The 15,978-nt window shown below is 35.0% G+C and overlaps 2 protein-coding genes across 10 annotated transcripts; one reads left to right on the forward strand and one right to left on the reverse strand.

The window, feature by feature from the left end:
- Nucleotides 1–303: 303 nt before the first annotated feature.
- On the forward strand, nucleotides 304–4,089 carry LOC111287269 (uncharacterized). 2 transcript variants are annotated; one of them, XM_022877715.2, is made up of 6 exons: nucleotides 304–963; nucleotides 2,575–2,665; nucleotides 2,846–3,006; nucleotides 3,237–3,264; nucleotides 3,465–3,573; nucleotides 3,741–4,089. In XM_022877715.2, the coding sequence occupies exons 1-6, from the start codon at nucleotides 724–726 to the stop codon at nucleotides 3,820–3,822; spliced, it is 711 nt and encodes a 236-aa protein (XP_022733450.2). In that variant the 5' UTR covers nucleotides 304–723; the 3' UTR covers nucleotides 3,823–4,089. The 2 variants fall into 2 exon arrangements, with proteins under 2 accessions (XP_022733450.2, XP_022733617.2); XM_022877882.2 differs by having other exon boundaries at nucleotides 2,849–3,006.
- A 1,183-nt stretch (nucleotides 4,090–5,272) lies between these two features.
- Nucleotides 5,273–14,960, reverse strand: LOC111287412 (uncharacterized). 8 transcript variants are annotated; one of them, XM_022877999.2, is made up of 23 exons: nucleotides 14,775–14,960; nucleotides 14,580–14,655; nucleotides 13,883–14,515; nucleotides 12,960–13,195; nucleotides 12,762–12,836; nucleotides 12,513–12,647; nucleotides 12,018–12,136; nucleotides 11,626–11,937; nucleotides 11,116–11,203; nucleotides 10,921–11,026; nucleotides 10,722–10,835; nucleotides 10,334–10,497; nucleotides 10,096–10,213; nucleotides 9,784–10,008; nucleotides 9,510–9,700; nucleotides 8,939–9,106; nucleotides 8,757–8,862; nucleotides 8,294–8,431; nucleotides 7,882–8,043; nucleotides 7,589–7,789; nucleotides 6,719–6,913; nucleotides 6,563–6,634; nucleotides 5,273–5,775 (listed from the first exon to the last, which is right to left on the reverse strand). In XM_022877999.2, exons 2-23 carry the CDS (start codon nucleotides 14,625–14,627, stop codon nucleotides 5,623–5,625), a joined length of 3,759 nt encoding a protein of 1,252 aa, XP_022733734.2. In that variant the 5' UTR covers nucleotides 14,628–14,655; nucleotides 14,775–14,960; the 3' UTR covers nucleotides 5,273–5,622. The 8 variants fall into 8 exon arrangements, with proteins under 8 accessions (XP_022733734.2, XP_022734105.2, XP_022734370.2 ...); XM_022878370.2 differs by having other exon boundaries at nucleotides 14,792–14,958; XM_022878635.2 differs by having other exon boundaries at nucleotides 11,116–11,200; nucleotides 14,775–14,958.
- Nucleotides 14,961–15,978: the final 1,018 nt, after the last annotated feature.

Here is a 15,978-nt window from a genome sequence, read left to right on the forward strand (position 1 = left end):
TATATAATAATATAATAAAAACTATATAATAAAATTAGATATGAGTTTAAAAATTTTTAAAAATAATTATATTTAATATATTAATACAAATTACGAAATGATATACGATATTTTCAATAAAATTCGAACTCCCAAAACGACAGCACAAGAGAAACGAGTTGAACTATGTTTTAGTTTTCATCAAACGTCCAAACCAAGAAACGAAACGAACGAAACGAAACGTTGTTGTGGATAAAAACCGAGATTAGTTGGAGTTAAACACAAACTTAATATATAAAACAATAAATAATTAATTAAATCGACTAAATTCTCGTTGCCTCGTGTGGTCGGGCACGCAACCCAAACCAAAACGGACCTCAAAATCCAGCATGTAGCGGACACGGCGGCTATATGCCCCTCCTCCGCCCTTCTTTCTTTCCTCTTTTCGCAGCCAAAAACAAACGTTCTTTTCTTTTTTACCCCCAAAAAATTAGAAAAAGAAAAAAAAAAACCATGTTTTTCTTCACCAATAATTCTAAAAATAAAATAAAATTCAATTTCCTTTCTTCCTTCGATTTCCGATTTCCGATTTCTTAAGGGGCGAGAATTTAAAAAATTTTTAATTTAATCTGATTTGATTTGTCTAGGGTTTGAATTCGAGGGGCTTAGGTGGAAATTTGAGATTGTTTTAGGGTTGGCGATATTGAGATAGAGGTATCGGGTTCGAGCAACGAATCATTGGCGATGGAAGTGGTGGAGATGAAGGGAAAAGTTGTGGAAGAGAAAGATCAGGTTCGGGTCAAGAGGAAGACTTTGCAAGCTGTGCTGGAACAGTGCCAGAGAGCTCTCGAATTGCTTAGTAACAGCGAAGGTGGAATCGACGATGACGATGATGACGATGAAGATGACGATGATAAAGATGACGTGGATCATCAAGGGGAAGTCAGGGGCGTCGGTCTTCGAAGAGATCAAGAAGCCGACGAGGTTTGTTTAATTCTTTTTGTTTATTGTTTGTTCTCAGTGTTCTTAGTGCTTGATTCTGGATTTAGATTTCCATTTCGATGCTAAGAAAAACGAGGGAAAGAGAAGGAAAGGAAGATAAGTGAGACTCTTATATAATGTTTTTTAGCTCGTGAAAGCTATTGATTTTGGTTTTGGTGAAATTGTCATGTTGTTTTTGAAGATTTAGTTTGTTTAAACTTATACCATGTTTCTTTACGGGGAGTTAAGTGTTCAGAGGAGAAATTCGGAATTTTTAATAGAGGTTCAGTTAAGTTTAAGCAGTTCATTGAGGATTATGTGTTTCTTCTTTGAGTGATGAGTAATTCAGATCTGAGTTGAACTCACCTTGAATGAGACAATTGAAATTATATTATGCTAATGGTAGTTCTCATTTGGATAATTGTCTGGTTTGTGTTGGATGCATCAGTTGCATATCTATTTCAATTACTTTTTAACTGCTGCATGCTTACAGGGTGTTGTTTTGCAAGACAGAAAGGTACTGATTGAGCTTTGCTTTTGGTTTGTTTTAGTTATTGATAGGAGTTTGCTGATTTGCTACGATGATTGTTTCATTCTTGAGTCTGGGCCTGGTTGAGAAGTGTGTATGTTGTCATAAGATGGAGAAACCATATTCTAGATTAAAGGCTAATATGGACTGGAACTGCATTCTCTCACTATTGAATTGAAAATATAGAGAAAAAAAACTCAGATGAAAGTAGGACAGTGGGTGGAGGGCTGGAGTCAACTGTTAAATAAAACTTGAATAGATTAAAGCACCCTTCGCCTTGTACAATTCATTAAATGATGCCTTTCATTGCTTCAGAGTCCATTTGATTCTTATAGCCTTTGTCTCATTGATGTTATCTCGATTGCAATGCTCCTTTCTTATGTGTTTGTTTCTTTCTATGTATACATATATTTATTTTGAAAAAAAAAAAAAAAAGAGATAAATGTGAATAAAACGAAGAGAAGACTTTGCAACTTTTCCATCATAACATTCATCCTATGAAGTAGTAAAATTTTTGGTCCAAAGATATAAGATTAGGAACTAATCCAAAATGATTTCAAATTGGATAAATGAAGGGTAAAAACAGAGCCCAATGTTGTGAAAAAACTGGAACCTTCTTTCTCTTCATCTAGAAGTTGAGGTACTGATAGAGTGATGGTTGTGAAAAGTAAGGAAAAATTTTTTTTCCTCCTGTGATTGTTGTTTTCCACTTTGGAGAGTGAAGTGTATGTTTGCTTGATCTTGTTCATTGTATTCCACTTTGCAGTTGCCTGTTTTTTAGATCTCGTGGATCAAATCATATTCCACTCTAGTTGGCCTGAACCTTTTAATGGCAATAATTATTGAAATACCACTTTAATACGGTGATCCATTATGCTTGATTTGATATGCTGTAACCCTTGAATTTATGAAATAGTTCTTTAATGGCCTTATGACATAGATTATGCATATAAAATTAGCAACCTGATAGAAAAGGAGATCCACTGAATTTGCAATACTTGATGAGGTTGGCATTTGCTTTCCTATCAAATATTTCGAAATAACTTGGATATCTAATTTGTGTGCCCCTTTTATTTGAAATGCAGTTGTGTGATCTTCTAAAATCTAGAGTTCAATGCTCTGACTTCCTTGAGAAGCTAGAGTGTGCTCACGTGCCAGTTCCAGAAGACGTTGCTGGTATGCATCCAAAGATCGTCTACTTTGGACTGTTAGCATATGTCATTTTCAATTCATTTCAAAGACATTGAACAGGCATATTTATTCAGTTTATTGAAGTTCATGCTTTAGACTGTTAACTTATATTGTTTTTAAAATGATCTTTGTTGCCTGGATGCTAATGAAATTCTTTGGAATCAGAAGACGGCAGTTCATGGGACATGGTCAATGCAAATGATCTCTGGGAAGATGAAGATGCTGATTTGGATCAAGAAGATTATGTTCTTGTCAGGCAGGAGGATATAGTAGAAGGCATTGCATGTTTTATGGCTGCGTATTTGCTATCCCTTAAACAGACTAAGGTATGTGAAACTCTTGCTCTTTTTTGGAGTTATTATTATTTTGGACTTAAATTTTTCTCTTTTAATCAGTCACACATAATACACTTAAGCCTGAAATTTTGATTGTTTTATGTCAAAGTTTTTCTGTGGTCTTAGTTTTTGGCTGACTGAATAAAACAGTCTGTGCATGTTCATCATGGATTATTCAGCAGTGGATCCTAAAAACTTTTATTTTATTTTATTTTTCCCAGGATCTGACCCCCAATCAGCTTCAGGAAGGTGAGTCTGTTTGTCTTCATTAGTGAGTTTTGGTATCCAGTTATATTCCTCCCTAAATGTCAACGAAAATTTAAAGATACCATTTCGCTGGTTAACCTATATTTTCCATCTCAAATATTATCTTTTATTCTATAATTGATACAATATTTCTGACCATTAATTTGGTATGGGAGTTCACATTCTTTTGAATTTTCTTGTAGCACTGAGCAAGACCTTCTCTGCAAAAAAGAAAAAGGGAAAGCTTCGAAAAGCATGGGATGGAAGCAAAGTCATTTATAATGTGGCATCTTGGGGGGCAACTGCAATTGGGTAGGTTATAATTTTAATCTTGACAACCCAAATTTCTCAGCTCCTCCATTTGTTGCTAGAAGTTTCCTGAGTTGGCTACAATACGCTGAATATTCCCATTATGTCATTTTTATTTCACTCTCTTTCTTTTGGCTGATACAATGCATTTATTTGTTTGCTCTTAACAGGATATACCAAAACCCTTTACTTCTCAGAGCCGCCTCGAAAGCCTTCTGGACTTCTTGTCATGTAATATCAAAGCTTCTCTGATTTCCTAGCACTGTTTGGAGAAACAAAGTGTAATATTGGAATTCACTGTTGTATCTATGCTTTCTTGCTGTCGAATGCAGAATGCGGCTCGGTGATTCGCAGGTTGTGTAACACGAACACCATTCTTTTTCGTGCTACAGATCCATCATTGATCTATCATTATTCTAAATTTAATCTGTGTAAATATATTTCACCTGGAAGAAGCACTTCTGATTGCAATTCAAATTCGTTGGCATTGTGTGATGGCTGCTCGCTCAGCCTTTTTAATCTCCTGACTTGTGCAGTTTGTGACCAGCATTTGCAAATTTTAGGCATTGACGAATTCTGTTCCTATTGTTGCCCACTTCGTTGAAGCTTTCTAATTCTCTATTATTAAGCTTTGAAATTATAGGGAAGTTTTTCCCTTTGAGGGCAAGCTGTTGGAAGTCTTTCTAAAATAATCGTGTTTAAGAAACGTGGAAGCAAAGTTCTTTTTCTTCCACGGATTCTTTTACAATTCTCAATTTATAGGGTTTCCTTATTCTGCATAACATAAGAAGAATCTTTTATTCATTAGAAAAGTATGTAAAATCAAACTCTTCATCCAGCCAAAAATTAGACAGAGAAATGATTTGGGTTAAATATAAAAAAGCCTGTCAACTAAATTCATACAATCATTTAAGTCATGATTTCATAGCAATTAATTGAGATTTTAAATATATATTTTTAAAATATTAAACATCTATTTTTATTCAATTTAATCTGGATCAGTTAACCAATTTTTATACTTAATTGAAAGTTTAAAAAGTTTAAAAGTTCAAGTGACTGCATTAAAACCAAAAAAAAAAAAAAAAAAAAACTTGAATAATTGTTTAATTTTAATACAAAGGATTTTTTATACTTCAGGTAATCGCTTTCTACATAGTTATTTGATTTTATTTTTCCAATGATTCTTTAAGGAAGAACATAGCCTCGTATGTTTTTCTTTTTCGTTTTAAATTTCTATGCCAATCTCAAATTTTGTTCAATTTGCTGTTTCAGTAGTCTTACCCAAGAAGATTACAACGATAATAATAGGTCAAAATGCTTTAAAAAAATTTATACTTCCACAGCCCTCTTCAGTAGAGACAAATTTACACTTTGTTTATAAAACAAATTAAAGCCCGGAATTTAATCGACCAACAAATTTAAAGTTTGAATCCAAATATCTATAACCACCTTTTATACTAGGAGTGTAATCTACATTTTTTTACCTGAAAAAAAAAAAAAGATTTCAAAATTTATTTCCTATATAAATTATAAGGACGAAGAATTACCAGCCACAACGGGTTTCAGGTTTTTAAAATTCCAGAAGCATTATCTTTGCCTTTATTCTTCCTTCTTCCTTTGTTTTTTTCTGCCCAGAATATACCCAGGAAAGTCTATGCAAACATGCTGAGAAAGATAAAAGCTGTGGGGAAGGGAAAGAAAGGAAGTAGAAACATACTGGGTGTATTATATTTAAAAGGAAAAATATGAGAGCAAAGAATTTCGGTTTTCTCAGTATTCTTTATATTTATATATCTATATCTATATATATATATGAGAGCTGACCTATGAATTTAGAGCAGTTGAGTCACTTGCTCTCTTTCAAAACTGTAATAGCTAATAGCCCAGAAAGGGTATCATATGCATAAACATACGCAGATGACCAAATTCAGTCATCTCGTTCTCCAGAAGGTCATTGAGATCATCTCATCTGGGCGGCAACTTTTATCTCCAAGGCTTTTATTGTAATGTGTGTGTCGCCAGCTCATCCATATCTTACCCAAATAACTGTGTCTAGTAGTAGTATGAGTTGTCCTTGTGATTGCGAGCATCCTTACCGAGCATCGACTGCACCTCCATGATAGACCTTGGTGGCTCCAGGTCCTTTTCTGGGAGTGCATTTCCGACGAGTTGCTGCATCTGTGATGCAAAAGTATCATCTAGAATCTGCAAATTAACAATGGGGTACAATGTCAAAAATACAAAAGGATGTTGATTCTAGCAAGAAGAACAAACATTGAAGGAATCTTGAGAATAACACAGGTGAAATCAAGAAATGAAATAACCGATGCTGTACCTACCAAAATTCTAATGTTTCCAAGAATCCAAATCAAATTAGTTCAGGTGTGAACATCTTACAGCTTCCTATGATCACATGTATTTAGGAAAAACCTTGCATTCGCATTTTGAACAGAATATTCCTTCTTAGCTTAGCCTTTATGATTTTCATTCAGTTATTAAAAAAGATTTTGAGCCATCTATATTTTCTCAATAATTTGATTGTTTATACAGTTGCCTACGTGTTTGGCATTAAAAATGTTGTTAGCATCAACAATTCAATGTTTTAAGACTGATGCTAAGGTTTATGTTGTGATATGCAATTTCCTGCAGAGATACCATCAATAATGACCTATACAATAATTTGATGTGTTAGTAAAACATATGAGCAAAGACTCGCAACAATTTTTGCCTTTCAACTTTGAAGCAACCTAGATCTCTAGGTAAATGTGACATCAAACATCCAAATTGCAAAATACATCAGAGTTTAGATCACATCCTTTTTTTTTTCAGGCAAACTCCGTATTGATAAGTATATTAATGCAAGAACCAACTCATCAAGCATCAATTGAGAGATGCAAAGCTCAGTAAGTGATCCATCGGTTTAACATTGTAATAACTAATTTGGGACCTTATTTTCAACAAGGAATCAACAGATTGTTATGTTTTTACTTACAGATACAGCAATTCTGGAACCTTTGTACCACGATCTATTTTCTTTCCTGTTTTCCAAGAAGCTGAGAACATCCTGCAATGAGAGAAAAAAATTCATGTAAGACGTGCCAAATTATTAACTTGGAACCATTTACAGCATCATTCACCTATAACTTACCTGTCCCATCCGATCCCAGTACCATCGGCAAATTGCAGTGAAAACATGAGTCTCAAAAACAGTATGAAGGTGATTTATTGTACTTGTCAGCTGTTCTTTTAATGGCTGCATTCTGCCTCGTATATCAGACTCTCCAACTGTTTCTTTAGAATCTTGGAGAATCTTTTTCAATTTTGTTGAGTTCTGTAATTTGGTCTGCAGGTAAGAAGGCAAAAAAAAAATTCAATTCCACAGTATAAACAAAATATTACTCAAACAAATTGATTGAATGGGAAACTTCAAGTATATATAATTGACTCATACTGCATCTAGTACGATGAAAACTGACTGAATGATACAATCTGCAAATAAAATAATAGATCAACATGTTTGAATTGAATGTGAAACTTTGAGAATATATATTGCCTTATACAGTCTGCATGTAGAATGAAAGATGAGAGTGATAAACAAGCTAAACTGGATAGACAGCCTCAGAATCTGAGAATAGCCAATACTGATACCCACACAATTAAATTATCTACCAAAGCTAATTCTAGCTATAGCCTAAGAATTTTTGCGTATATAACAGTTCTTTTCAGTTTTCAGATATATTTTAGATTAATTCATATTTATCATCCAATGAGAGATTTCTCTTTTTTTTTTAATTTTTTTAATTTTTTTTTATTTTGAATGAAAGATTTCTTTCTTTTTTTTTATTTTTTTAATTTTGTATATGGGAGATGGAAATAAATATTAAAACTAGAAGAAATCACTCTGCAATATATCCTGGTCAGCAATACCAATCAAATTATAACCTATATCTTATCTTCTTTTGTAAATACCAGACAAGACAAATTAAAAAGGCCAGTGTGACCTAATAGTGAGACTCACATTCTCGGCAAGCTTTTCAACAACAGCCTGCAGGTATCCTCTAAACTTGGTTCTCAACATCACTGTGACCTCACTAAGATGCTCCCCAGGAGCTGCGTTTCCACCTTCAGGGATGCAAGAACCCCATGACTTAAACTGGGTCTCTATCTTCGGACGTAGGAAATCAAGCATCCTTCTCATAGAATTCAACAGGATGCCCAGCTGGAAGCAGCAATCAAATTCTTCAGCAAAAAGACTCAAAAGAGTATGCAAATCCAAGGGAGATTCTGTTAACTAAAAAATCTGTGGCTTACCTCATCAGGAACGGTATAGGAGCATACAGATCTTTTAGCAAGTTTCTGCATGTACTTAAGGCCAAATTTCTTTGGTGCCAAATTTTCCTTCAAAGGAGATACTACATCTGCATACTGCTTATCCAGAGCTTCCACTATTGCTTTCTCAACATCTGAAATAGCCTGGTGTGAAACATAGCCCAAAGTCTTATTTTTATTAGAAAACGCTGGTTAAACAATTCATGATGTAGATTGATTGGAAGATCACTAGTGCAAAACATAATTAACTAGCAGCTAGAAATCTCTCCACGTCTCTTTTTCTAAAATAAGTTAATTTTTGATAAGACCAGCATGGTAACATTTGTTGCATGTTAATGCATGAAGAGGACTACAAGGACAAAACAAGAAATGAAAATTGGATTAGATTACATACATTTTCTAGCACAAAAATATATTCAGGCCAGCGGCAGATGATGACTTCATAGTCATTCAAGGTCTCCCGCAGTCGGTCATACATTTCATCAACAAAAGGAGTCGTACAATGTTGTGTTCTAACTCCTGACCACTTTACCTGCAAATATATAAGTTTCAGACAACTTTACATGACAAAAATTCCTTGAAGACCAGTTTGATAAAATCTGCAAGATGCTTCTAGAATAACATATTTTTAGCACAGTCTTCATTTGTGGATTTCATTTTTAATCATTTAAAAAAGAAAATAAAGATAAGTTATCACATGCTTAGACAAGGTGACAAAGATATGCTCTTCCTGATTCAAATCAATTAGGCCCCAGTACATTTATGAAGTTATTACAAGAAGCAAATCTGGTTCAGCAGTAGGAATCAACCGTTTTATATTATCTATCTGCAGTAAGGTTGTTGCTTAAAGAATGTACCTTATCTAATTTACATGACTCAAGTAGAGATTGCTGCTTATCTTGAATCCATATCATGATGTACAAGTGGAACAACTCCTTTGCATCAACGCCACCTTTCATATGACTGGAAGAAAGATAAATGAGTTTGCAATAGTGCAAAGGACAATTAATACAAAATTGATTGTTATGAAAAGAATTACCTTATGTTCCAGCTGGCAAGATCTCGCTGGAAATCTGCTGTTGCTATAACAAGTTCTGCCACAGGTGGTGAAGGGCCAGATGGTGGGCATGTAAGAAGGAATGCACGCAATCTGCTGCAAAGATCTGTGCTGTATATAGATGCTGACAGATTTGGTAGGTCTATAAAACTGCAAAGGAAGGAAGGTGATTTAATGTTGCATAAGGCATACCACATAGGAAGCAACTGTATGGATGTTGATACATGCATGATGGTATGACCTGGTATGATGTGCTCAAAAGTGAATGTGCATAGTATATCAACAATTTACATTCAAAATGGCAAACACAAACATATTGTTTAAGCATATTATATGATAACACACCTGTGACCATATTGTCTGCAGCACAATTAAAAAAACTGTGGATTATCCCAACAATAGTAAGTAATTAATGCCAGCATCATGATTAGCTCAAAATCAAATAAGAATTATCCCAAAAATACTGTTTTAGCCATACTCCATCACATGAATGAAATTATACTTTTTGAGCAAGCTTAAAACAAATCAAACAACAACCAAAGGAAATACATACCTGGGAAGTATATGTTGATTGTGAATCTCAATATCAGTGAATATCTCATTCTTAATGTTCATGCAAAGACATGTCATCTTCTGGTAAGCAGTAGACAAAGCAACAGGGTCCATAAAATTGGGTTCATTGTTGGTGGTAACGAATTCATCAGTCTCGGTCAAGTGCCTTCTTGATCTCTTTCTTGCAGCAGCCTGTGTAGATACTAATATTCAGAAAGTAGAGGCAAGGCATATGGAAACATAGGTACAGCACTAAGGAAATTAAATTCCTGAACCTGGAAATAATGACACAGATTTGTCTGTGCTTCTGGGGACAATATGTCATGTAGAAGAGTATAAAGTTTGACAGCAGGTTCCAGTGCAGGTGCTGCAAACCCTGTTGCAGGCTTGAACACATCCATAATGCCCGAGAATAATGATTCGTCAAGGGATTTGTAGTTCTCAAAAACAAGAGAAAGAATTTGCTCAATCTGATCTTTGGTTTCTCCCAATATTCGGTTCTGGTGAAGCAGTGAACAAACAGCTGTGTTAAAAAAGGAAGAAGCAAAATATTATAAATTATAAACAAAAAGTGAAAGGAATAGTACCTCTTGATGACTCAATGTCTTACTGTGGCCCTTCATAACAACAGGCATTAACAATTCATGCACCAATGTGAGGCAGTCAGCAGTAGGTGTAGCCACACCCATCACATAGGAGAGATACCTGTAAAAAATTTACATTAAGATGTCAAACATAAAGACATTGACCAAAACAGTAGCCTTTTAGAATATGAATTGCAACACTCAACAGAAATGGTAAACAAAAAGAAAAAAATCCAAACACCTTAGCTTGGTGTAGACATCAGAAACTCCATAATATGAGGCAAACTCTGTTAATAGCCATTTCCATGAACCATATAATAGTAAATTCCTTTGTTGGAAACGTTGAACCTTCATTGCAACTTCTAAGACAAGGTCATAGGCAACTGTTTCTGCAACAGAACCACACTAGAAAGAGAAAGAAGAATGCAATTAATAGCATAAAACTATTTCACAATAATCCAATTTTTCATCTTAAACAATGAAACGTAATATGATAATACCAAGTTGAAAAGCAAAATAAATGGACTGAACTTTCTTTCTTTAAAATATAAACTACAGACTTATTATTGTAATTAAGTAAGAAAACATACTACACATTTCAAATTTTAAGCTAATCAAGCCTAGTTCACCTTGAGATGACTATTATCATCTGAACTTGTTGAGTAATTTATATAGAGCTGCAGCTTGCCTACAGGTTCATGTTCCGGCTCACGATAAATGGACCACCACCGCAGCTTGTCAGTCTGCATTCAACTTTCATATAAGCAATATTAAATCAACTAAAATTACAAATTAAGTAGAACAAATGTCAGTCTTTTGAAACAATACCGAGTCTTCAGCAATAGTAGCCACTTGTGCAAGAACGCGACCAAAATGCTTCCCCTTGGAGTCCTGAATTTCAACAATTAGATCATCTCCCAAACCATCTGGGAAGCTGCGAGAGTTATCAGTTCCTATCTTATCAGTAACCATCTTAAAGAAATTTAGAGATGAGAGCAGGATAATTAGGGAACAAGTACATACAAGACATGAGTTTCACCAGATCCAGGCTGCATCCTTTTGCTGTCTTCTTCAGCTGAACTTTTCAGTCTTAGCATGCAAGAGTATGCTTCTAATTATGTATGTGGACAAAAAGGGAAGAATGTTGGGAAAAAAAAAAAGAGAAAAAAATAAGTTGGCCAATTCATAAATTAAAATGAAAATAAATGAAAGGAACAATTGCCAAGCAATACTATCAGTAAGTACGAACCAGATGTCTTACTTACAAACAATTAAATAACTAGGGATGCCCTTAAAACAATCTACAATTCACATGCAAAATCATATCTTTCACAAAGCACTATCCATAGCTGAATAATAAGGAACTAGGCTGTTTGATGATTGGGGTATAGATGTGGCATCTATTGGTTTTAGCATAGTGAGGAAGAGTACATCAAAGTCCAAGTCAGCAGCTAAGATGAATAAATCTGGTTAAACAGGATCCCTTCTTTCTGTAACCTCTAGCGGGAAAGCAAGGGGCTTGGAAAGACATACCTTGCACAGCTTCATATGATGAAGAACTATTGCGTAAACTTGTCACACCAATTTTCAGCAGTCCAGATACTTGTTTTATATACTGAGTTCCAGCATGCACATATGCTAAACTTTGGCGTGAGAAAGAACGATTTGCAGGTAAATGAGGTGTGACACGAATCTTTCTAAGAGCTTGCCACCTTGAAAGGAGTGTTGACTGAAAATTGGACAAGCGATACCGAATAGTGTCCAGCTTAATTACTGGTGCCCTAAGACTAAGAGATGACATACTACAGCCAGTTGGTGGATCCAGGGTTGTTTTGACTTTGCGCACTGCCAGAAAAGAAAATATTAGGGATAGCCTAGAGAAAGCAACTAAAACAAAATTTTCAAATCTGGGATAGAAAACTTACCTTGCACCTTCATCTTGCCTATAATTTTCTTAGGTTTTGGGGCAGCCACCTCACTGGTAAGCTCTGAAGAGCGTTTTGCCATTAGTTCCTCTTCTGATTGCAACAGGACTTGTTGTAATCTATGTACCACAAGCAGATTTTAACGAAAGTAAGAGCTAAAATTAGCAGGAGTAGAACAATAAAGCATACTCGTTTGCAAATCATAAACAAATCCAAAACCTCCATGATCAATTAAGGAACCAAATTATGATCCTTTAAATCATTTCCTTCTGAGAATATGGATGGCATTTTCATCAATTTAAGAGGCCACTACCAAATGTAGTCATTTAAATCTTCTAATTGATTGGACTTCCAGACATTACGAAAACTTTTATTGAACTAATGAAATTAAGGGGCAAATTTAGAACAAGGCTGACGATTTTTACTAAAAATTACTGTAGAGAATGTATCAGTCAAGGTAACCCTTCTAGAAGAACAAAACAAGATTAAACTCACCCGAACGTATCTCGTAAGAGAGCACATTCATTTTCCAGAAAAATTGGAGCTTCCATGCAACCCCTAGCCCATGCATGAAGGCAAAGTCGAACACATGCATCATAGGCAATTACAGCATGCCAGGGTCCAAGAGCACTGATTTTGATATGATAAACAACTTAGAGCAGTTTGTGAATAGAATAAACTGCAGGAAGAAAGGTCTATTGTCATTATTGGGAACATCTAAGAGTCCATGTTGGTCAGAGATACCTTGCATGAAATGTTGGGACGCGTGCTGGATGAACACCTGAAGATGCAGTAGCAGCTTCTACACCAGCACCATTTCTGGGAACAAAGAGAATAAATAATATTAATGTGCATTAGATTGTATATGCAGTAGTTGAATACATTAATGAGCTTTCAGATTAAGTGTATCAAATTAGTATTATGCAAAATCATTGCACAAACCTTACAAACTTATCAGATTTCCTGTTGCTCATATTACGCTCGAACTTAACTCCAGACATGGATTTGAATGTCTTTGGATCATGTGAATTAGCTGCATACTTGGTGCTTTGTATTTCAGACGCCGGCATATGCTCAGTATCTTGTTTAAATTCCTGCACTGAACTAGAAAATGGTGGTGCACTTGGAATATCGTTGTCAGAGAACTTTTCATGCTGTTGTTTTCTAGAGTTCAAATCCTGCAAAAATACCATCTCAGAAAGAGCAGCATATATAACTCATGATAACCAAGAAGGGACCAAATAATCAAGTAAACCCAGTGAATAAAAAAGACAGATTAATAATCAAACTGCCAAATATACATATGGTCTCTACAATGTTCAAAGTCAATTTAAAACGGATGACTAGATGTTCCAATCGTTTTGAATGTACATACATTTTGAAACCAAGAAGTTCAGAATCCACCTTTACTTATTAAAACCACCTGTAATCATGAAGGATTGCCCTAATGCATTCATTAAATCAAAGGTTCTAGAGGTGCATGCTCCATCAGACGGCAAGAATAACAAGACTAGCTAATCAAGAAGTATTAAATGCCCGAAGTAAGCAAACATAGCTACGAATAGTAGGCCAACATAATCCAGCAAAGAAGCTCCAGTTCTCCTTAGTTGCACTAAACATTAGCAAACTATGGAACTGGTGTGAAGTCCATACACTTAAAGTTTATATATTTTCCTACTATGTCCACATATTTCCATTCAAGTGACTATTGTAAACCTTGATTAATTAATGTAAAACTTCACCACCAAATTCCAATTATGTCCAGCAATTATGCTACAATATCTATCTGCCATCAAATTGAAAAATTGTGCCTCAATCTGGAAAACAATCAAAACCATTCAAGCCAAAATTTTAGTAAAACAAACCTTTTCAGCTGTACTTTCCACATTAATCCGAGAAGGCACACTTGAAGCATATCCTTCTGAAACATATGCCCTGCTACGAGGAATTCTGCCATTAATACTCCCCACTTGAGTAGTCGAAAACTCAGAGCTACGAGCTGAATCTGAAGACTCATCCTCCTCTGTAAAACCATCCCTCCCAACAGGATATCTCCCATTCCCTCTCCCTAACCTATCCCCCAAATTCCTTCCTCTCCCTCCCATTACCGTCTCCATCGACGAACTAATATCTGAATATGTATAATCACTAGCAGAGGCATATCGTGGCTGCCTTCGGGGCAGGTTTCCATATCTATAAGCAGTTCCATTAGGAATTCTTTCATCTTGTGGAGAAGAATCAAGAGAATACCTCCCTCCATAAACAGTATCTTCCTCTGAGTCGGTAGTGACGCCATTTTCAGAAGCAGAGGCACTGTCGTGCTCGACGTTACCGGTTAAAGTAGTAGACATCACCGGGATTGCCGTGGCCGGCAAGTGGCCGCTTCTGAATTTCGCCGGCGGTGGTAAGCCGAAGTTCCGGCCAGCAGTACGGATTTTGGTAATTGGATCCATTCGAGGCCTCAAGCTAGAATTTGGATATGGAAGCTCCTTCTTCTCCTAAGTCAAATCATTAACTAATTAAAACATAAATTAAAAAAATTAAAAAAAAAAAAACTCTTACTTCTCGAATCCATTTGAGGGCATTGTTGTCAAGTCCTTCAGTAAACATGTTCTTTGTTCTGTCTCTTAAGTCTTACCTAAGCCAACATTGTCAAAATCTCTTGTAAGAGAAAATAAGTAACCAAAAAAAATAAAAATAAAAAAAATAAAATGAAGAAAACCAATGAACAACAATGTGCGAAGTGAAACGACAAACAGTGTTCAGAGTTTCACAGCTGAAAAGGAGCTTTGAAAGAGAAAAAAACAGCGACAGAGAAAGAGAGAGTCCAGTGAAGAGATCAGTTTGGAATATAGTATTTGAAGCTTTAGAGAAAAAAAAAAAAAACTTTCTTCAGCTCTGAATCAGAAAGTGAGAGAACACTGAATTCTAGAGCTTCTCTGCAAAAATTTTTCTGGGTTTTTTAATTTTTATATTCATTTTCTTCTTTATTTTTTTATTTATTCAAGATTTTCTTATGTCGATTCAATTTTACTTTTTAGATTTGGCATAAAACGACATCGTTGTCACAATTTAAATGAAAAAAAAAAGTGCGAATAAAAAGCGCACGTAGCGAGGTGGAGGTGAGAAAAAAGTAACGGGTGTTGACGTGGCAAAGAGGAACTCCGTTATTTCAGTGTTTTAATCAAAAGTACTGTTAATGGTCGAACGTTGTAAGTGGGGACGCTTTTTTTTTTTTTGTTACTAAAAAACATCCCGATATTCCATAAGTGCACATGGTTATGTGGGCCCCAACAAACTAAAACGTGCTCTTCTCTTTGCTCTATTTGTGCCGTATGGGGTTGGATCTCGTCGGCTATTGTTTTTGTTTTTGCACCTCAGTTTTGTCCAATTAAAAAGAAAACAAAGACAAAAGTCACATGATGATCAATTATGGTCTTAGTTATGTGTGATCAACGGCTGTGATCTGTTTTTCTGACATTGGTGATTTTTAATTCGAATTTTTGATTGCCTAGGCGCCAAGACGGTGATGATCTTAGCTGGTGGTAATAAGGTCATTATTTCATGTTGACGGCATTGGATAAGAAATTTGAAAATTTTTGAACAAGGTGGTTGCATTAGATAAAAGTTTTTTTTTTCTTTTATCCCTTTATTTTTTAATGATAAGATATTTTTAAATTTCGCTTTAAATATTTTTGAATTTATTTAAGTAAATTCATTTATGTTAAATTTAATGAATTCATAATTAATTATCTTCTCAAAATTTTTTTTTGAATTTAAATCCAAACAACAAAAAGAATTTATCATTGACCTTTATCTTTTTGGATGTAAGTTTTTATTATCTTGATTTGAAAGAATTATTCATGAATTAATATTGGGGGTTATTAAATAGGTAGGGCAGTCAATATGATTAATTACGTTATAAATGGAAAGAAGCATGTTTAAGAAAGTAAGGTGGTAG

Source organism: Durio zibethinus, chromosome 3 (assembly GCF_047325235.1).
Source record: "Durio zibethinus cultivar Kanyao isolate XHJ-2024 chromosome 3, ASM4732523v1, whole genome shotgun sequence".
NCBI classification, from domain to species: Eukaryota; Viridiplantae; Streptophyta; class Magnoliopsida; order Malvales; family Malvaceae; genus Durio; species Durio zibethinus.